The sequence below is a fragment of the Gallinula chloropus genome (genome assembly GCF_964237585.1).
Source record: "Gallinula chloropus genome assembly, chromosome: 3".
Taxonomy (NCBI): Eukaryota; Metazoa; Chordata; class Aves; order Gruiformes; family Rallidae; genus Gallinula; species Gallinula chloropus.
In genome coordinates, this window is record NC_140087.1 from 51,909,555 (window position 1) to 51,931,725 (window position 22,171).

The window sequence follows — 22,171 nt, forward strand, 5'->3', positions numbered from 1 at the left end:
GTTACCCAGTCCATGCTGATGGCAGGGAGCATCTCTGGTCAAGAAGCCAAAAGCAGCACAGGGCAGCAGTGGTGGCTTTATTGTACTTTGGGTGAGTGGCTGCTCCTTTGCCCAGCCCACAGCCACAGTGTTGCTCTGCTTGGGTCAGCAGCACCAAAGGCACACAGTGCCAGTGCGATGCCACTGTGTGGCATGTGGTGGTAGTGAAGGGTCAGGGTGCTGGTTAAGAGGGGTGGTTCAGGGATTGCCAGCCTGGGTAGGTCTATTATTGCTGCTTCCTTCTGCAGCTGATGGGGTCTTCTGTCCCATGTTCCACAAAGTGGTTGTGTTTTTGCTGTTGATTTGTTGTTTCCAGACAATCCCAGTAATGCTCAGTTTGTGTTTATCCCTTGCTGGCTCGGAGTTTCCAATGCAGCTACCCTGCACAGGAGGAGGATCTCCCCATGTCCAAGCAGTGATGGGGCAGTGGTCACTGTGGGTCTTTTAGCAATTTGGGGAGGGCACTGAAATGAAGTATTTGACCAGCTAAATAGCAGAGCTGCCCTCTGTGTCATTGCATCTAATAGCGTCAGAGGAAGGACAGAAAACAAGCAGGGGGTGTAGCCAGCCCATGATGGGTGCCCTGGGAGCCGGGGCTGAATCCGCAGTGAGCAGAGGGTGGTGATTCAGTCTAGTAAAGCTAATGGCATTCAGCCAGGCTGAGGAAACTGTGGGATCATGATGCAGCAACTGTCCCCTAGCAGCTTGTTTCTATCATCCAGATGTGACTTCATGTCCCTGCCACCACACCCTGTTACCTACATGCTCTCCCTGTCGAGGGGAAGGGGCTGAGACACCATGTCCTCAGGAAAAGCAGAAGTCGGTGAGAAAGAGATGCACCTAAATGGTTTGAGAGTAGGGAGACAAGGAAGGGAGCTCTGGGGCTGTGCATGGTGGGACCACAGCTGCTTGAACACCCAGGCTTTTCCAGCACTCCCTCAAACTCAGCAGGCATCTCCCCGTGATCTTGTCCCTGGACACTGGTTCCCAGGGAAGTCTTGTAGCACAGAGGAGCCTGAGATAGCGGGTGAGGTTGGCCCCCAGCTCTGATGGGGCTACATTGTTGTCCAGCTGATGTGCATCTAACTAGGCTTTTCTCTCCTTTCCCCAGGAAAGACAATGAAGCTGTAGAGATGCTTCCCTACGTGATCGCCACCCTGGGCTCAGCAGGGGCCACCTGCAAAGCCTCCACATGCAACAACAGCACCAAGGACTACTGCTACAGTGCCCGGATCCGCAGCACTGTGCTGCAGGGCCTGCCCTTCGGTGGGGTACCCACTGTCCTAGCCCTCGATTTTATGTGCTTTCTTGTAAGTCTTCCTACTGTTGCTTCAGCACCTTCTCCCCTAATCAGCCACAAAGGGAGGATTGTAGTTGGGTGGTTACAGTTGAGGGCCCCAAATGCTGTCCCAGACTTTGTTGTGGCTGATGTTATGACACTGATCATTTCTGTTAGCCACTGTGGACTTAGCTGCTATTGACTTAACTCCAGTACCACCACACTGAGCCTGTGGAAAGGAGTTGTACATTTTCCTGAGAACACGGGTCAGCTTAGGTCAGCCTTGCATCCCAAAACTCCTGTTGATGGTGCCAAGACCCTGCAGCTTTTCCCACCCAGCTTTACCCACTTGGTCTTCCTTACAAACTGCAAGGCCACAAATGTAGCTGTGGTATTGCCTCCTTGGGACCCGAGGGCCTTCTAAATCCTCTGGCTAAGTTAGCTACCTTGTTGTATCCTGGACCTCAGCCTCCCACAGCAGATGTTTGGGGTCTCTCTCCTAAACCCAGACTGTCTGATTTTAACACCCCTGAGGAATTTGTGCTGTCTAGTGGCCCCAGCATGCTGTTAGCAGAACAGTCCTGTCCCCTGCTCCCCTCTCTGTTCCTGTGGCTCTGCACAAGGAGCTGGTCTCACAGTGTCCCCTCTGCTCTCTCCCAGGCGCTGCTGTTTGTCTTCTCCATTTTGCGTAAGGTTGCGTGGGACTACGGACGCCTTGCCCTGGTGACTGATGCTGACAGGTAAGCACGGAGAGGGGCTGGGAGATAGGGCTTGATTGGTACACTCCCTTGCTGCGAGGTAGGAGGGATAAACCCCTTCATGAGTGCTGGAGGCAGCTGGTGAGGAGAGGCAAGCATGCCACTTGTGTGCCCTGAGCAGCACAAACTGGGAAAAAAAAATCCCTGCTTACCATCTCTTTTGTTAGAGCCTCCTTCTCCCAGCACAGGGAGGGCTCCCCGTGGGCTTCGTATCCTTATGGTCCCTGCAGCAACAGAGGTGGGCAGGGGTCTGTACAGAGGAACAACAGGTGGAGGGGAGGGAAGGGAGAAGGAAAGAGGGTCATAGGAAGGGTGAGGGCTGCCACAGTGAAGGCTTTGTTAAACCTCTGAAAGTGTCTCTGTGGCTCTGCTGGATGCAGTTCTTGTTAAGAGCACTTAAAAGCAGTAGGCTACCTTTTGCAGGTGAGGTACTGCTGTGCTACTGTGAGTTTAGCTTGTATCCCAAGTGCTGGTGAGTCCATGTGGATCCTTCCTGCCATTGTGGGCTATGGTGTCTGTCAGCAAAAGCTGGGGTCCACTGGGGTGGCAGCTCCACAGCAGAGTGAGGTGCAGTTCCAGTGCAGGACAAGGAACTCCCTTTGATTCAGGTAGAGGGGCTGTGCAGGTAGTCTGCCTCTCTCCAGGGGAGGTTTGTTGTGTCCATGCTGGAGGCAAAGAGTGGCTTCTGAAGGCTGGCTGTGGTGGGTGGTTCTTCCCCTTGCTCAGCTCTATGAGCTCATTATGCCTAAAGGCTCCAGCCTCTTTGGTTCCTTTGGTCATAGATTTCAAGCAAGCTGCTCTTGAGCACTCCCTGCACACCACTGAAAAGAATAAGTGTTGTTTTCTTCCAGCACGAAACCAGGAACTCTCCTGGTTTAGATAAGCAGTCCTGGATAGTGTTAGATAAGCAGCTGTGTCCCTGTGCCCCTCCTTCCCTGGCCCAGCTGGGGAAATCAGCAATGCAAGGGCATAAGGGAGAAAGTGAGGGGAAGGGAACAGCTGCATGGGACCTCACTGGGGAGAGGGCAGCATCTCCTTGGGGTTAAGCTGCCTGAACCAAGCCACTGGCAGTGGGGGGAGAGGGTTGGCTGTTCTTGGAGGCAGTGCCTGGGCACCTTGGGTGCCAGGCAGTGGGAGTGGTAGCTGTAGGCAGAAAGGCAAAGACTTGCCAGCTCTTGGGCAAGACAGGGATAGTCAGTGTGGGAGGAGAGACAGCCTGGCTATAGTAGTGGCTGTGGATCACCTGGACTGGGATCCCAGGGAGGGGACCCTGCTGCTTGATCTTATCTGTAGGCTGGGGCAAGCATTGCAGGAGGGTGGGATGCAAATGTGCTGGCTGCCTGGGTGGGGAGGAGAGGCATGAAATGGGAGTTGATGCCAGATGGGCATCCCTGGCAGGCTGTCCTGCCTGGTCCCATCCCTCAGGAGTTCCCTGGGACACCTGTGGTGTGTAGCCAGGCCGCCTTACCAGTGAAGCCAGCAAAACACTCTGCCCCTGGACCAGCAAGGGCTTCAAAGGTGGCTTGGGGCAGCGCAGGGCTTTGGAAGGAAGGTCTTCTCCAGCCTGACCATTGGCAAATTTCTCTTCCTCAGGTTGGTGTGGAGTGCTGTTGGGTGCATAGCTCCCCGTGACAGGAGACCCCGTGCCTGCTCCCGTGGTTGTAACCTCTCCTTTCTGTTTCTGTGCCCCCAGGCGCCGGCGCTGGCAGACGGAGCGGGAGGAGCGGGAATAGTATGTCGCCTTTTCAGGGTCTCGTTTCTCCTCTCTCTCTTGCTCATGCACTCTCTCTCTCTTTACCTTTTCTCTTACAGTTTTCTGTCTTGCTTCTGAACTAATCTCAGTACTGGGAGTTCGGGCTTGGATTTGTGCCTCTCAGTGGATCTGTGTCCTTTTCTTTTCCTCCCCTTTGTGTCAGCTGCTACCACAGTGGGATGCACCTATTTAAGTGGCCCTTAAATTCTTCCCAAGGGGAGCAGTGTTGAGGAGGTTCCAGCCAAAGTAGAGAGTGCCATGTCACATACCCTGCTCTACCTGTCCATGTCCAGCTATCCTCCATACATTGGAGAAAAGCCTGGTTGCCTGAGCCCCCAGTGTGCTTGGGTCACCCAGGTGCAGGGAAGCCTCCTTTGTGTGATCCTTCTGGTGCCATGAGGGCTGCTCCCATGCCAGCTGCGAGGGCGGGGAGGTTCATGGAGAGGATCTGCCAAGACTTTTGCCTTCACCTCATGAGGCTGCCAGGACCAGGGCAAGCCTTGGCCCTTGGCCCTTGCCATTGACTCCTGGCAGACAGCACACCCAACAAGGCAGCACCTTTGTCCTTTCTCCTTCTGCAGAAGGGAACTTCCTGCCTCGGCACTGCCAAGAGCATCCTCCAGCACCTTGGCCAGGCGTTGCCTGTTAAGCACTGCTATGGACTCTCCCTCTCTGCTCTTTCCTCTTTTTCTTGCTGCTTTTATCCCAAAGAAAGGAACACACCCTGCCCCTCCCCCCTCCCCCATGCCAATTGGCTGAGTGGTATGTGCTGCAGAGGGTACAGTCAGCTGATGGTGTAGAGCCTGTGATGCTTGCTCCAACCAGGCTAACACATATCTGAGGCTGCAGCAGCAAGCTGCAGCCTTGGTTCTCAAACACCATCACTTGGAAAATAGGGGCCTGCTACTGCCTTGAGAGGGTACAGGATGCTCCTGGTTTTGTGGTTGTTCCTTGTCCCCAAAGGAGGAGAGCAATTGGAGTTGTGAAAAGAGATGGTGGTAGCTGTGGTATATGGCACAAAGGGGACCCCTTGCTTGTGCTTGGTGGTTGGTCCTGCTTCAGATTTGTCTTGCTGCTAACACCTTGCAGGGATGGGGGGCAATAAGGCAGAGGTAGCAGAGCTATGATGCTCTGAGGCTTTTCAGAGGGGCCGTCTTGGTTGTCCTCACAAGTGCTTGTCTTGCCAGGGAGCTGCTTCTTCCTACTCCCACTCTTCATCTGGGCTTGCTGGTGCTCTCTGCTGACCTACCCAAACCTACTGCTTGAGCAGTCCAAATGTCATGGACTTAAGCAAGGAGCCATGATTGTGGTTGTGCTCCTCCATGGCTGATGGCACCTTCCCATCCCAGCTGTTCTCTGTGCTGGGGGGCATCGGCAGGTGGTGAGTTGGGTGTATGTGTATGCCACCTGGTTCTCCCAGCCCTTGAATGTGCAGCATCACTCTTGGTGTGGGAGGGCACCCTCCTCTGATGTGTCCCTGTCACTGAAAATCTGCAGATGCCCTTGTCCTGGTAGCCATCAGCTTGTGTGTAAGATCAGGGATTGCAGAGCCCTGGAGGGCTTGCCATCCACAAAGCCACCTTCTGCCTCACGCCACAGCCTGCCCCTTCCACAGCACGCCTGGCTTCCCCTCACCGAGCTTGTGATTCCCTTGGCCTGAGGCTGGCTGTGCCTCTGACCCTGCCCATCTCCCTCCTTGGCAGGGGGAGCACCAAATGAGAGGCAGTGGGCACGGAGAAGGCCTCTGGGGTCTTAGTCTTCTTGTGGCTTCGGGCAACCTTGACTTCACCCACTTGTTTTGTTAGTGCTTTTCTTTAAAAAGCTTCCAGCTAGATGCAGCTCCCTCTTCAGCTTCCCATCTTTGGCAAAGTTTGGCCACTTCTGTCTTCTCAGCACTGCTGGTCACCCTGATGATCTTTTCTGCATCCTGCTGAATGGAGCTGAGCTTGCCCAGTCACCTCGTAACGTAGCATTCGGTTGTCACCTCCAGTGCCCTCTGCTTTTCCAGCCCTGAGGAGCCAAAAGCACACCATGTCATGGCACTGGGCTCTCCTCACAGCTGTGGACAGCAGAAATTCATCCTCGCTCCCTGTGCCACATTTTAAGGCATCTGGGGTTTTAAAGGAATGAAGGTCAGAGCTTGGTCGGAGCCCACTCTGTCCCTCCAGCAGAGCAGGGTGTTGGGCTGCGCAGTCGCCAGGCTTCACGCCGCTGTGTGATCTGCACTCCTGAAGCCCCATGACCCGCAGCTAATCTCCTTTGCCCTCTCTCCATTGCTTCCAGCACTCAGCAGGTGCTGCTCCACTCTGAGGGAGGTCGTGCAAACCATCCTCTTTCTTTTAGAATGGCCATGAGGGTCTTTGGTCTCCTTCCCAAAGTGCCATCCACCTCATCTCTAGCACTTGTCTCTTAGCTGCTGTTTCTCCAGGTCCTTGTCCATCTGATAGTCCTGCAGCCTGTATTGGTTGTAGGGAGACCATGTTTTCATCTGTGGTTTGGTGGGCTGTTTTTTCTCCTTTGCTTCTAACCTTCAGATCAGACATATCTCTTCTTGTACCTCCAAGGTCCTGGTCTGCTGTTGTCATCTTGTAAGTGCTGTTTAATTTAGATCTCTGGACTGTTTGATTGTCTTCTTTGCCAGCTGCCCTCTGCCTGCATTCATAGTGGGAGCTGTTGTGTGCCTGGGATGCTTCTGCTGCAGGTTCTTCGTTTAGGTACCTGCCCGCTCCTGGAGTAAAGCGGTCTGGGACACTCATCTGCCTTGCTTTCCTGTCCTTTAGCCCATGGTTGTTCATTTCCAGGTGGGAAGCCCAGCTGAGGTTGTGGAGCAGGCTGGGCTGAGCCTGACTCCAAGTGGCATGGCCACTGGGGCTTGGCTGCAGTCCCTCTCCTGGGTTTCCCTGTCCTGAAGCACTGAGGGCAGGGAGAACTGGTATAGCGGGAATGTGGCCCACCAGACTCCCAGCCGTCCTCTTCCCGAAGGCAAGTGAGACCCTCCAGGATGGGAGCCGCTGCCAGCACCTCTCCGGAGAGCCGGGGCTGCCGCCTCGTGGCCACACTGGAGCCGGAGGGGCTGTGATACCCTCCGGTCCCCTCCTCCTCTCCTCTGTCTAAACCCTGCCGAAGCAGAGCTCACCTCTCCTCCGCGGCAGCTGCTGCCAGACCCTCCTCACGGAGGAAGCCGGACAGCGTGGGTGCTTCTCGGGAGGGGCTGAGCAGTAGCATCCACGGTCGAGCATGTGATGGCTGCTGGGCTCAGGGCATCAGCCGAGGTCTTTGCTTACTACTACCCTCTGCTCTCTGATCTCACCTCTCTCCTGGGGCAAACTGACCTGAATTAACCTCTGATCTTCTGGGCACTCTTGGTTCCTGGCCAAGCTGCCTCCTCGCATCTCCTAACTTTCTCCCTCACCTCCTGCTTGTCATTTTAGTGTTGCCTCTGCCCTGCACTCCGACAACCACGACCGCTATGAGCGCCTCACCTCCGTCTCCAGCTCCGTGGACTTCGACCAGAGGGACAATGTGAGTAGCACCGAGTGTCAAACACCTTGACTGTAGCCAGGAGCCCGCAGCTTGTCTGAATCAGGGGCTCTTCAGGAGAAACACTGTCCATCCCCAGGCCTCGTATCCCACACCTTGCAGTGAGCAAGTGGTTTACAGCCCAAGGAGACATGACTAGTGGCTCCTAGGCATGTACTTATATAAGTTGGCTGCAAATACCTGTGGCTTAACAGACACCTGTCCAACCTGTCATCTCAGCATTACAGACAACACTGGTCAGCTCCACCTCACACTGCTACTAGGTTTTTCCTTTCTAAATGGAGAGGGGTGCACAGTTCAGTAGTATAACAGGATGTGATGGATGGGTGGTTGAAGCTCCCAGGAAACATTCCTCCCTTAGGTATCCTTTGAGGAGCACTGTTTTGGCCCAGCCTGCCTTCCCAGTTCCTGCAGAGCTCCTCTTGTCTGGGATGATGGCTGAAGTACCTGTAGGGTGAATTTTCTGCGTGTCCCTAGGCCGTGGAGAGCTTCCATGCTATTCCATGCTAGCTAGGAACCCATGGATCACCTGGGAGCTCGAGCTGGCAGTTTGTAGGGAACAGCCACATGGCAGAGTCCAGCCTGTGGTGTGCCCCATGGAGTAGCATTGTTACCTCCTTCACCTTGGCCCATACGTGGCTCTCTACATCTGGGTGCTCATGCCCTGCCCTGAAACAAGTCTTTGGAGGTGCCAGGACACTAGCCCGGTCCCTTGAGCCGTGGAAGAAGGGAGCAGGGATAAGGGGTCACAGGGTGATGTGAGATCTTCCTGTCTCTTCTTTGCACAGGGTTTCTGCTCCTGGCTGACAGCCATCTTCAGGATAAAGTAAGTACCCCAGAACCCACACAGGGAAGAAGGAGCAGCGCAGGGCGCTGGGACACCCAGCACAGTACAGCTGTGTGAAGTCACTGCCTTTCCTGCGGCCCCTTTTCTAAAGAGCACAAGCTAAGTGTGTCCTCTGGAGAGGACACAAAAGACAGGACTAAATGAGTCCTAAAGCTAAAACTGAGGTCACAGAGTGAGTCTGTGATAGAGGAGAGCACCCAGCCCAGGTCTCCCCTGCCTCAGTCCCATCTCAGAAGCTCTATCTACTGCTCTGCAGAGGTGCTTCTTTCTCTGGGACCCCTGCTAGGGGCCAGAGCGGAGACTGGAGGATGCAGGGAGACACCCCCAGCCTGATGATACCCAGGAGTAGTCTCTTAAGCAGCTCTTGGCTTCAGAGCACTGTGGGATAGTGTCAAGTGTCCTGTGTCTTGGGAAGGGAGGCAAGGCCCACCAGAGAGGTGTGAGGTGCGGATTGCATGTGTCCAGCTGGATGTCCTGGGTGTAGAGGGCGTGGGAAGTGGGGCTGCAGTAAGCGTTGCCCAGGCCTGTTCAAGGCTGGGTCCTGTGCTCCCAGGGCTCTGGAGGGCAGGACCAGAGGTGCTGTGTGGGCTGAAGCCAGGAGGGCAGCCAAGCCCCTGTGTTTTTCTCCAGCACTGGGGGGAATGTAGAAGATTGCCTGATGGCCCCTCTCTCTCTCTCTCTCCTTGGCAGGGATGACGAGATCCGGGACAAGTGCGGGGGTGATGCGGTGCACTACCTCTCCTTCCAGAGGCACATCATCGGGCTGCTGGTGGCCGTGGGCGTGCTCTCCGTGGGCATTGTGTTACCTGTCAACTTCTCAGGGGACCTGCTAGGTGAGAGCAGGGAGCCTTCGGCTGGGCAGGGGGAGCTGCCCTGCCACCGTGACCAAGGCCACTGGGGAGCAGCGGAGGGCAGGGCGGAACTAACAGACAAACCCTGACTGCTGTCCCACTTGGAATGTGGTGCATCCAGGGGGTCATCCTGAGCAGTTTGGGTTTTGGGGTGTCCTGCAGGTGAGGTGCCTGCTGTAGCCCACCCAGTGGTGCTCGGTGTTGTGGAGTATAACCGAACATGCTTGTGTCTGCCTCTCTCTCTCCCTAGAAAACAATGCCTACAGCTTCGGGAGGACAACCATCGCTAACCTGAATTCTGGGTACGTGTGGCTTGGGCAGAGGTGGGGTGGATAATTCAGGGGCTAGGGGTGCAGGGGGGGGGGGTGTTGTGTTTTGTTAAATGTCTGTCTGTTGCAGAGCCTCCCCTCCTTGAAAGCTGCATTTCTGTCCTCGCTTCGAGGCTACTGACCCTGCTCCAGTTTCCAGGCTGAGCTCCTGGCAGCTGGCTGTAGGGCATGTGGGTGCCACGCTGGTTATGCCGCTGGTGGCCCCAGCGCCTTCAGGGCCAGACTTGTAGTGGCAACCTTGCATTGACCTTTGTGGTGTCCCTTGTGACAGGAATAACCTGCTGTGGCTGCACACGTCTTTTGCCTTCCTGTACCTGCTGCTGACAGTGTACAGCATGCGCCGGCACACCTCCAAGATGCGCTACAAAGAGGATGACTTGGTGAGCAGGGTCTGACCGGCCTCCCAGGCACATTTTCCCATGCACTTCTGTCAAGTCAGGTGGCCTTGGACAGAGTGCTGAGCACCCTACATCCCACAGCAATTTGGGGGTGTCTTGATTTGGCTGTCCTCTTATTCTGCCTGGCCAAAGGCAGATCTTCTCCAGAGCAGCAACCCTCGTTGCCTTTGGGGAAGCAGGAGAGGCCTGTACTAGGTGAGCATGTGTGAGGAGCCCTATGCCTTCCTTAGAGGTCGCTCTAGCTGCTTTTTCCTTCTTTGTTCCTTAAGGGTGCCCCTGTTTCTGTTCAAGCAGCTGCAGTGTGAGTCCCTAGCCTGTCAATCTGCAGCACACCAGGATGCCAGCAGCTAGAGGAGGCATAGGAGAGGGGGAGCCCTGGGTGCTAGAAATGATGGGGCTACCCTTTGCCATTGCTGGCTCAGGCCTGGGGGGGTGGGGTGTGTTACTGCAATCTGGTCTCTCACACCATCTACCTGCCCTCTCCTTTTCTCTTTTCTTCCTTACAGGTGAAGAGAACTCTCTTCATCAATGGGATCTCGAAATACGCTGAGCCAGAGAAGATCAAGAAGCACTTTGAGTGAGTTGCACCATGTCCCTAATTAACGGCTGCTTTGTAACAGGGCTGGTTTTACCAGGGTAGTGCCAGTGCTACCTGGGATGGAAATGATATATCAAGAGGATAAAGCTAGTCAGGATCGGTGAACACTCTTATTTTGGGTGTCTTGCTGATTGGTGGGGTTTGTTTTTTATCTGAATGTGCAGTGTCCCTGTTTTTATGCCCTATGATATATAGAGCTACCTCTTGCAGAGCCATAAGGGGTCAGTGTGGTCAGTAGTGGCCAGGGCATGTCCTGAGATAAAACAAAGTTCAGAGATGAGGTGCTCCAGCAGTGACTGTGGGATGCTGAGCTGCTGCTTCTGCCCAGATCACAGTCGTTGTAGAAAAGTGTATATTTCTTTCTTAAAAAAAAAACCAAAACCTTAAAATGTTCCTCTTCCATCAGGACCTCAGCAGACTGTCAGGGCCATGCTTAGAAGCACCATGGGGAGAGGAGAAATTCTTCCTACCTTTTGTGAACCTTCCTGCTTTTTTGACCCCAGGCCCTGTAGCCCATGAAGGCAGAGAGGGAGTGTGGGGTCAGAGGGGTGCCTTGCTGCACGGGGCAAAAGTCCAAAGAGGGTCCTTGTGCCAGAGCCCAGAGGGTGTAGCATTTGCCCCAGCTCTTTCTTCTGCTATAAGGAACAGAGCTAGCAGGCTGCCCTGCTGCCTCCAGCAAGCTCCTGCTGTGGGTCAGGATGCTCAGCCCAGGGCAGGAGAGAAGCCCTGAGTGGGTGGGGTGTGCTTGAGGGAGCAGCTTTTGGTGTGGGGTGTGATGAGCTGGTGCTTCCTGCCTGCAGGGAGGCCTATGCCAACTGCACGGTCCTGGAGGCTCGTCCCTGCTATGACGTGGCCCGGCTGATGTTCCTCGATGCAGAGAGGTAACCCAGGAGAGAGGGCCGGGTGGGCAGGGGCTGCAAGATCACACTCAAATCTGGTGCCACAGGAGCTTTTTTTTCTGAGCCACCTTCTCTCTTTCCTCCCTTCCTTCTCTTCTGCTCTCCTGTTTCAGGAAGAAAGCTGAGCGTGGGCGAATCTACTTCACCAACCTGCAGAGCAAGGAGAATACTCCTTCCATGATCAACCCCAAGCCTTGTGGCCACCTGTGCTGCTGCGTCATCAGGGGCTGCGAGGAGGTAGGGGAAGAGCTGGGAGGTGTTGGTGGTGGGGCACATGGAGGTTTGAGTTCCCAGGTCTCTGCTCTGACCCTTGACCCCCTGCCCAGGTGGAGGCCATTGAGTATTATACCAAGCTGGAGGAGAAGCTCAAAGATGACTACAAGCGGGAGAAGGAGAAGGTGAATGAAAAGCCTCTGGGGATGGCCTTTGTCACCTTCCACAATGAGACCATCACAGCCATGTGAGTGCAAAGGCTCCTGTCCTCCCTAGGAAGGTGACCTGTCCCAGCTCTCACCTTAAATAGTAGGAAAGCCACCACTAAGGCATCTGCCTAAGCTTAATCCTGATGGCCCTCTGTGTCAGCATCTCCCTCTTTCTCTTCTCCTCTAGAATCCTCAAAGATTTCAATGCGTGCAAGTGCCAGGGCTGTGCATGTCGTGGGGAGCCGAGGGCCTCCTCCTGCAGTGAGTCCCTCCACGTCTCCAACTGGACAGTCAGCTATGCCCCTGACCCACAGAACATCTACTGGTGAGCAGCACTGTGGGGCTCAGCAGGCCCTGTCAATGGGAGGGGGGTGCACCTTCCCTGTCTCCCTTCCCATCTGCCCCTCTGGTAACCAAATGAGTCGTTATTGCCAAAGCCCAGCTTGCCTGAGCTGGAGGTCTGACCTGACTTGGAGGGGGAAAGCCTTGGGCTGGTGCCCCAAGTGCTGTTCACTTAGGCTGGGCCATGGTAAGAACATGAGGCCCTGGAACTTCCTTTCACCCTCATGCAGCCATTCTGATGCCTTCCTTCCCCTCTCCCAGGGAACACCTCTCCATCCGGGGCTTCATCTGGTGGATTCGCTGCCTTGTGATCAATGTGGTCCTCTTCATCCTCCTCTTCTTCCTCACCACCCCTGCTATCATCATCACAACTATGGACAAGTTCAATGTCACCAAGCCTGTGGAGTACCTCAATGTAAGGCCTGTGGGGACGGGTGTGGAATGGGTAGTGTGGGAACCACCCTGAGGCACAACAGCCCCTGGAAGAGGTAGGGAGAGAGAGGGGCTGCCAGGATTCTCCAGGTCCTGTCAGCCTTGCCACGAGGGAGGTGCTGAGCCTGGCCAGGGCGCAACAGTAGCCACAGTGCTCACCACTCAGCATCAGCAAAGGCAGCTCTACCTGCATCTGGTGCAAGAGCTGCTGCACTGTATAACACGGTCTCTTCTCTGCCTCATTGCAGAACCCCATCATCACCCAGTTCTTCCCCACCCTGCTGCTGTGGTGCTTCTCGGCTCTGCTGCCCACCATTGTGTATTACTCTGCCTTCTTTGAAGCACACTGGACGAGGTAAGGACAGACAGTGCCTGTTCTTGATCATACCAGCGTGCTGCCTGGCTGCTAGACGCTTCTGACTGACATAAAGCTCCTGGCTAGATCCTTCTGCTTGAACTCACATCTTCTGCCCCAACCTTGGGGTTGTGTTGCACGTCCTGGACACCTGGGGCCTGCTGTGGGTTGTTCTGTCAGTCATTAGCTGTTGTTGGGCAGCATGGCTGTCTTGAGCACAGCTTGACATAGAAGAAGCAGCAAGCTGAGAGGAGTTGGGCTGGTCACTGTGAGAAGTGCTAGTGCTGAGGGAAGTCCTGGCTCGGGAGAGCAGGCAGCGGCTGTGCCTGTACCTGTGTGTGTCACAGCTTTCCCAGGGGAGAGTCGCCGTGGCTGCTGTGGCTTCTGGCCTTGAGAAGGTACTTGCAGCTCAGAGCAGTAGAAATGTGCTGCTTGCAAAGTGCCTTCCCCACAGGATGTGTGATGTCAGCTCTTGTGTTCTGCTCTGGTGGCAAAAACTGGTGAGATGGATGTCACCAGCTCTGAGGACTGCAAGTCAAGAGGGATGACTCTAGAGAGTATTCTGAAGAAATGAGAGCTGCGAGGGCCTGTGAGACAAGGGGGGTGGAACTGAGACTCAGGACAGGCCTCAGATGCACTGGAGGGAAGGGGGTATATTCATGTACCAGTAGTGGATAGGGTGGGATCCAGATTAGACACTGTGAAGTGCTTTCTGATGACAAAATGATGGGGGCTCCACTTCTGGGGCTGGCAGAGCGACAGGGAAAGGTTGACATCTTCATCTCTGCCCTCAGGTCGGGAGAGAACAGAACAACCATGCACAAGTGTTACACCTTCCTCATCTTCATGGTCTTACTGCTGCCATCGTTGGGCCTGAGCAGGTAGGGATGGCGGGAAGGGAAAGCCAGCGAAGACAACTGAAGTGTGGGGAGGTTTGAGATGCACCCCTGGTTGTGCCTTACTTTCCCTGCCACAGGAGTGCCATAGCTACTATCACCCTGGGAAGGTGGTGGTTGGTTCTGGTTGGGGGACCAAGGCCAGACTACACCTGGCTGGGTCTCTGGGACCTTACCTGATTCAATCTGTGGATGCATTGACATCTGCTAAGGTGTTACAAATAGCGCAGCAGAAACTGGCTGATGGACCCAGGTGAAAAGTCTGTGTGAGGTCTGCTGGTGAAGGAGCTGCTGCCCACTCTCTGCTCAGTGCACGCCCTGAATTTTGCACAAGACTGGTGATTTACCCCTGTGAGCCAGAATCAAGCATGTTGCACTGCTTGGCTGGGTGGGTACATGTAGGTTGCAGGAGTGCTCCTCTGGGTGCGAGCCCCAAATCTCCCTGCAGAGGTCAGAGAAACACCCTGCGGCAAACGGTGCTGCCTCAGCTGCTAGCCATTGGCATGGGCTGCCAGCCCTGAGCAGTGGGCAAGCAGGTAAACAGCATGAGGAGGAAAAAAAAAATGGGGGGGTTGGGAGTAGGTTGGGGGACCCTCACTGTGGTAGGGAGTTACATACACATCATAGGGTTGGGGGATCTGCAACCTGCTAAATTCCGGATTCAGGGTGCAACCTCTCAGTGATGAAGTAGGGGCAGTGGGTGCAAGCTGGACCACAGGAACCATGTAAACATAAGGAGAAACTGTTTTACTGTGAGGGTGCTGGAGCACTGGCACAGACTGCCCAGAGAGGCTGTGGAGTCTCTTTCTCTGGATACATTCAGACCCACCTAGATGCGTTCCTGTGTGATTCAGTCTAGGTGATCCTGCTCTGGCAGGGCTTGGACTAGGTGATCTTTCAAGGTCCCTTACAACTGCTAATGTTCTGTGAGTGAGCTCCTGAGAACAGACAAGTCCCCTGATAGGGGCAGAAGGATGAGTGACTACAGCAGTGCTTCCCCACCAGATTAAAAGCACCTTGCTGCACACAACCTTACAACCTAGGCAGAAGGTTTGCATTTTGACCATATCCCGTTAAACAGAGCACGCTTCCTTCAGAGAACTGAGCCCCCCTGTTGCTGCCTCGAGCTCTGCACTCCACCTGTACCCAGGGTGCCTGAAGATTGGGCAGTTTTATATCAGAAAGTCAGAATTGAGGAAAATGGGATTTGTTTCTCCTAAGGGATTTTTTTAATCTGTGTTGGAGGGTACCTTGTACCTAACCAGTTTCTTCTCTGGAATCAGTTCCTTGCTTGGATGTTGTGCCCAAATAGAGGGGTGAGGAAATCAGGGCAAAGGCAGAAGAACACATGAGACTGGCACGCTTTGCCTCCCGTTTTGGGTGCTGCACTGTCTGTTTCTCAGGGTCTGATTTACATAATGGCTGGCGAGACATCCCAAGAGGGAACAAATCGCTCCATGGCCAGAGCTTTGGGTCCTTCTAGAGCAGCTTCCACATACCTGCCGGTGTGTACCTGTTGCTGCTTCTGACCATTCCTCTTATCTCTTTGTCCCTCTCCCCACAGCTTGGATGTGTTTTTCCGCTGGTTGTTTGACAAAAAATTCCTCGCCGAAGCCGCCGTGCGATTTGAGTAAGTGGAGTTGGGCAGAAGACCCTTCCTTGCAATGGGGGAGGGAGGGGGAGGGTCTCACTGGTGTCTCAAGGTTGGGCCAGGTGCTCCTGGCTGCTGCCCTGCAAGGGTTGGGCACCTCCTGCAGCCCTCCCTCACTGTGCCCCCCCCAGGTGCGTGTTCCTGCCAGACAACGGAGCCTTCTTCGTCAACTACGTCATCGCCTCGGCCTTCATCGGGAACGCCATGGACCTGCTGCGCATCCCCGGCCTGCTCATGTACATGATCCGCCTCTGCCTGGCCCGCTCTGCCGCCGAGCGCAGGAACGTCAAGCGAGTACGTGGCGGGGCTGGGGTGGCCCTGCCTGGGGATGGCGGTGCTGCCGCTGGGGACTCAGTGGGGCCCACCCGGTGCCGCGTGTGCGTCTGGGTGCGTCACGCGCCCTGCTCAGCTCCTGCGGCCCCACTGACGGGTCTCTGTTCCCTCGTGCAGCACCAGGCCTACGAGTTCCAGTTCGGAGCTGCTTACGCCTGGATGATGTGCGTCTTCACTGTGGTCATGACGTACAGCATCACCTGCCCCATCATCGTCCCGTTTGGTAAGTGGTACCCCTCCGCCTCCTCCTGTGTCCATGGCTGGGGATGGCTGAGGTGGGGAGGCAGGAAGCTGCTCTGGGGGAGGTACTCCCTGCTGCTTAGAGGTCCTGGGAAAGGGGCTGATTCTGGCTCTGCTGGTATCCCCCCACTTTCTCCCAGGGCTCATGTACATGCTGCTTAAGCACCTGGTGGACCGGTACAACCTGTATTACGCTTACCTGCCGGCCAAGCTGGACAAGAAGATCCATTCAGGGGCTGTGAACCAGGTGGTGGCAGCCCCCATCCTGTGTCTCTTCTGGCTTCTCTTCTTCTCCACCATGCGCACAGGTGAGCCCTTGGCTGTTGTGCCAGCCCCTGGCCTCCTACAGAGCCAGCAAGTTCCCTTACAGCTGCTGGTCCTGGCAGCTCCCAGGCACAGAGTCCAGTCCCTCTGACAGCCCCACTTTGGTTTTCCTTTGCCCCAGGGTTCCTGGCCCCCACTTCCATGTTCACCTTCGTGGTCCTTGTGATCACCATTGTCATCTGCCTGTGTCACGTCTGCTTTGGGCACTTCAAATACCTCAGCGCTCACAACTACAAGGTGAGGTGCAGTGCTGGGTGGGTGTGTGGGACCCCTCTCCTTGGGGAGAAGCACAGCTCAGTAGCAAAACAGTGGTGGGAGGGTGGGGGACATGACACACAACAGATTGCAGCCTGGCAGAGCCTTTCAACCCTGGCTTCACGGAGGTGACAGTCCCAAGGCAGGCCCTGCTGCCCATATGCTGCTCATGAAGTGGGACAGCAAATGTGCTGCCCCAGCAGTCTCTTAAATTTCTCCTTTCCTCTCCAGATTGACCACACAGAGGTGGATGCTGCAGAAAACAGGCAGAATGGGAGACCTGCCACCAGTCTGCCTGCTCCCAAGTCAGCTGTGAGTCCCTGTCCCCACCTCCATGCCCCATACCCCATTGCGCTCCTTACCTGGGTGTGGGAAGGGGGAGGTAACTGCCTGTTCCAGCACCTCACTCCTCAACTCTGAGGCAGCACCCAGAGCTTCCCAGTGAGGGTGGAAGACAAGCATTGTGTACTGTACCCCTCACCTGAGCTGAAAGATTAAGTGGTCCCACACACTCACACAACCCATCTCTGCTGCTCCTCAGACATTGTGCATTAATTTTCAGCCTCTCTGGGCTGGGACAGTGAGTCCAGCTAGGTCAGTCTCCCATCTTGTTCTGCTTCCTTGCACACTTACCTGTCAGCAAAGGCTGTCACCTACTGGGCTGGTCCTGGTGCCAACACAGAGTGGTCTCTGCGGGCATTGCATTGAAGGCCAGGAAAGCATCTTGGGGACTCTCCCCTGCCTAACTCAGATCCCAGCGTCAGTTTCCTGAACTTCTGCTGGACTTACTGTCTTGTTCCAGCTGCTTCCTTCCACCATGAGATTATTTTTAATGGGGGCCTGTGCTGAGCTGTTCAGGGATACATGATGTGCAGTGATGGGATAGAGCAGAGCCTTCTGCCTCCACCAGCAAAAAACATGGAGCAGAGTCTTCCAGTCCCCGTGGGCTCCATGGGGGTGCTGCCTGTCCCACAGTGTTGGGGTTTGTCACACCCACTGTTGCAGGGCCAAGCTAGTCCTGCTTTTACCCTCCTCCCAGTATGTTCTATGGAATTCATCCCCTTTCTAGCCCTCCCACCCAGCACATCCCCTTGCATGGCGTTTTGTGTACTGTGCTGTGCTCTGCTGCCACAAGCAGCCGCTCAGGCTCAGGTATGTTTCTGCTCTCTCCCCACCCGTGCCGGGCCCTGGCAGAAGTACATCGCCCAAGTGCTGCAGGACTCCTCGCCGGAGGGCGAAGCGACCGAGTCAGAGGAGCAGGGGTCGCAGGACGAGGAGCTCATCAACGCAGATGGCATGAACGACACGGATTTCCAGTCGTGTGAGGACAGCCTGATAGAGAATGAGATCCACCAGTAGGGACCTCGGAGGGCGGGAGGGGAAGGAGCCCGGGAGCAGGGCAGGCTGTGCCCGTGGAGACCTAGGGAGAGGCACCCAAGGGTGCTGGCCGCTGCCCTCGCCCGCCCCCCGGGGCCGCTGCCTTCAGTGAGGGCAGGGGCCCTGCCCTAAGCTCTCCCATTTCCCTGCCCCTCCACCCCTGCGCCGGCCCGGCAGCTTGGCGGGCATGCTCTTTACTAGCTACCTTCTTTAACGTGTCCCCAGCCCCCCAAAACCCTGGGGGCTGGGGAGGAGGGGGCTGTGACCCCTGCGGTGCTGCTCTGGACCTGCAGGGAGGAGGAAGGCTGGGTGCTTTGTGGGGAGGGGCGTAAGGGGAACCCTTGTGGTCTTCTCAGCAGAACCCTCTGTCCCCTGTCCTGGCAAGAAACACTAATTTATTAGATGTACAGGAAGGTGATGAACAAAAAGCTTTAGTCAGTGTATTGGAAGCCCCACCTAGGGAGGGGGGTGGCTTTTGTCACACCTTCTCCCTATGCCCACCTGTGCCCTTTCTCAGCCCCCTGCAGCATCCAGGAGATGGGCCAGGCACAGGGATGGTGGCAGATGTCCCTCCCCACCAGGAAGGTGACAGTCTGGCCTCATGGTCAGGGGTGTCATCATGCTGGGGAAGGGGCCATGGGCTTGCATGAACTGGGCAGCCCCTTGCAGGGTGAGGGGTGCTGAGGGCATTTCTCACGGACAGGAGGAGGCGCAGGCAGCCTCTCCCCCAGGTCCTGTCCCCTCCCCTCCCTGGACTGCAGCACCATTTTAAGTGGCATTTTTTTGCACATTTTACTCCCCTTTCAAACAAAAATCAATCTGACCCCAGCGTGATACGATGACCCCTTTTGCTGCCCTGTGGCTGCGCAGCAGAGACAGGGCTGGGGGTGAGGGGGCTGTGCTGGGGGTCTCCTGGGTGCTAGGGAGAGGGGAGAAAGAGTCCTGGGCTGCAGGCCCTCAGCACCCTGTGGGGTCGATGCTGCCTGGTTGCACCAGGGCCCCATGAGCTGCCTTCCTGAGCTGCTGCAGGGTCCTCCCCCACCTGAAGTCATGGGAGAGGGAGAGAATCCTGGGAGAGCAGCCCCTGGGAGCCTTCTCCATGCAAGCTCACCGTCTTCAGCAGCACAAAAGCCTCATGAGGCTGTGCTAGCTTTTTTCACCTGCCCTGACTGGGTGTAGACCCCCCTGACATCACCCAGCCTAAGAGAGGGGGGCTGTTCCTCCCCTACCTCTGCCTGTGCTCCATCCCTGGTGATGGCTGTGTTGCAGAGGCAGTGAGGCAACAGGATGGGTGGGAGAGGTGCGCTTAAACCCCTGGCATCTGCAGGGTGGTCTGACCCTCTTTGAAGGCCCGTTTTGAGGAGGTTTCTGGTCAGGATCAGTTGCCCTCAGTTGCTTTCTTTCTCCCCTTGTGTAAAATGTAAAGGAAAACAAAAAAAATCTCCCTGCTCTTGAGCTATATTTATTTCCCCCACACCCCCCCCCCACCCACCCGCCACCATCCTGTTTGGTGCTCATTGCGGATACTACCACCCTCCCTTTTCCTGTCCTCATTGGGTGCTGCTCTGGCTCACTGGGACCGCACCCTGCGGGGTCTGAGGGGGCAGGGTGGAAGGGGACAGTCATTTATTTACCGTTTCAATCACCCGCGCTGGCCCTGGAGCTCCAAGCACTTTAATAGACCCGAACAAGTGAAGCTTCAGCCCTACCCAGCTCGGCTCCGGGGAAGGGTGGTCACAGCCCACGGCTTTTCTTTCCTTTGCCTTCTGCTAGAGGAGGGGAGCAGGACACGGAGCAGGTGCTGGGCTGCTCCAGGGAGGACACAGCTGACTTTCCTGTACACCTCTCTGTAGGAATCCCAGGCCCGGAGGAACAGAGGGGACGGAGGGGGAAAGATGTGTGTCCCTGATGCGTGGGGAAGGCAGGCCGCCCTGGCTCCCAGGGCTCACGTGGGTGCTGAGGGGCACGGCTGGGTGTCACCCTTCCCCCGCAGGGAGGGGCTAGAAACGAAATGAGCATGTGAGCTGTGAGGTCCCAGTCTGCTCCCAGGCTGGGTTGAGGAGGATGCTGATCCTGCTTCTCCGTTCTTGCACCCACCCACTGCCCTGCCCTCACCCCGGTCCAGCGGGCAGGCTGGGATGCTCTGGTCTCTGTGGGAACAGCCGTGGCCTGGGCTGCCTCTGTGGCTGCCAGGGCTCTGCCCGCGGAGAGCTGTGTGTTCCGAGTGGCACTGTCGGTGTAGAGATGTGTATAATAATGCCCTGTATATATTTGTGTACAAAAGATAAAAGGAAAAAACTGAGCTATTGTTCTCCCAGTCTTTTCTTTGTGGAGCGGGTTGGGGGCTGGGACCTGGAAGGGGAGGACCCCACAGCAGCAGGGATGCAGGAGCATGCGTGGTGCTAAAGGAGGAGTAGGGGGCTGCGCGCTCCCCCTGTGCAAGCACAAGCCCTGCCCTGCTGCCCAGGACCCAGCTGTGGTTCATGGGCTCTCCCAGGCTGTGCTGCCTTTCCCTCTGGCTTGCAGGGGCATCTGAGATGTTGACCCTAAGAGCGGATGGAGGGGGAGCAGCATGCAGCAAGGCTGGGATGTGCTGGGAACCGGAGCGGAGCTTTGCCAGTAGCCTTGGTGCCAGATGCCAGACCACCCTATAAGCCCAGTAGTAATTTGAATGGCCACTCCTAGCAGAGAAAGGGCAAGGGCTGCCCAAACCCTGGAGTGCAGCTTGGCTGGGAGTGCTTTCTGGCCTTGTGGGGTGGGGGACGGACAGCAGGACCACTCCCGCCCCCCCATTCTCTGGTGTGGGCTGGAGCAGGGTTGTTCCCAGACAGCTGCTGCCCTGGCCCTTAGCCTGTACCATGGCCATTTTTTGGAGCATAGCACAGCACAGAGGTGAGGTGTGGGGCAGGCCCCTGAGAGACAGAGGGGTAGCCTCAGCCACACACCTCTTCCTCCCCTTGCAGTGCTGAGGCTCTGGGGCTTCGTGTGCCCACAGCACAATGTAAGTGGGGAGCAAAAAGCTATCCTTTCCCTGGCAACCCACACCCAAAGGACTGGGAAGAGGCAAGGCCTGGGCACAAAGAGAGCCAAAGACCAAAAGAACAAAGACCAAAAGAAGGGTTCCTGCTGCCAAGTCCCTGAGGGCATTGCTGCAACAGGAACCTTGAGGGAAGGGAACAAGGAAATAGTGCAGGTATTTGTGTAGGTGGCTGGAAGCTGATCCCAAGCACAAGGGGCAGGACACAGGACAGCCTGCGGGACAGGGTTAGGCAGGAGCTCTGTCGCACCTCTGGCAAGTCGGCTGTAAAAGTGGCTTTAAAGACCACCGAAGAGATGGGGAGATGGGGTAAGAGATGAAATGGGGAATGGGGTCACAACGAGGGTGGGCACTGTCCTGGGTGGATCTCAGTGGGCAGGGTGCTCAATGGTCGTCAGTGCCTGAGGAAAGCTGGCAGAGCTGTTCCGGTACTAACCCAAAGCAGGAACAAGCCTTGGCATCCCAGGGCTTGAGGGCATGATGGTGCCTGCAGCTTGGTGCAGAGGGGCTGGGGACCCCAGTGAGGACCCCCTACTTTTCCAGCCTGCAGGCAGTGTTACAGCTGCCTTCTAGCTGAGAGTAAGATGGAGTGGCTGCTGCAGCACCCCAGAGCCCCCTCTGTGCCAGGGTGCACAGAACGGGCTGCCTGTGGTGAGCTGCCCTAGCTGGGGTGGGGACAGGGTGGCTCTAGTGGGAGCTGGCTAGGGGAGTCTTCCTTTGTGGCTGTGGTAGCAGAACTGTGCTAAGGCTGGTTTTGAATGTCCTGGTTGCCCTCCCCTCAGGCAAGGGACACAGCTCCTGAGCCCGTGTTCAGCCGGCTCCCTGCTGAGCAAGTTTTCTCCCCCCAGGGGGTTCAGAAAGCAGGTGCTTTGGAAAAGCCAGGGGGAAGCGACTGAGTGCCAGCTCCTGCAGAGCAGAGGTACAGCACACCCTCCCCAGCTCCCACCGGGCATGAGGGGAGGAGAAGGAACCCCACAGCCGGTGACACCCATTGGGGTCACAGTGTTCAGCCCTGGCACCAGAGGGGCGGCAAAGTAGAGCTGCTGCCGGGAGCTGGGGCTGGGGTGGGCTGTGCCGAATGGTGCTGGGCTGGTCATGCCCAGCCAGGCAGTGCTGAGCCATGTGGGCTGCACCGGGTGAAGCCACACCGGGCCGAGCTGTGCCAGTCCGTTCTGGGCCACGCCGGACAACTCCATGTTGCGCCACAGTAGGGTGC

General features: G+C 56.2%; 1 protein-coding gene across 1 annotated transcript; it reads left to right on the forward strand.

Annotated features, from left to right (window-relative positions):
• Positions 1 to 1,172: 1,172 nt before the first annotated feature.
• Positions 1,173 to 17,900, forward strand: TMEM63B (transmembrane protein 63B; the record flags this gene model as incomplete). Its single annotated transcript, XM_084262628.1, has 23 exons — positions 1,173 to 1,349; positions 1,979 to 2,058; positions 3,770 to 3,808; positions 7,261 to 7,351; positions 8,158 to 8,195; positions 8,907 to 9,049; positions 9,318 to 9,369; positions 9,668 to 9,776; positions 10,301 to 10,371; positions 11,193 to 11,273; positions 11,405 to 11,528; positions 11,618 to 11,751; positions 11,901 to 12,038; positions 12,317 to 12,470; positions 12,736 to 12,842; positions 13,637 to 13,723; positions 15,303 to 15,368; positions 15,521 to 15,683; positions 15,840 to 15,945; positions 16,103 to 16,270; positions 16,408 to 16,523; positions 16,773 to 16,853; positions 17,736 to 17,900. 23 exons carry the CDS (start codon positions 1,173 to 1,175, stop codon positions 17,898 to 17,900), a joined length of 2,490 nt encoding a protein of 829 aa, XP_084118754.1.
• Positions 17,901 to 22,171: the final 4,271 nt, after the last annotated feature.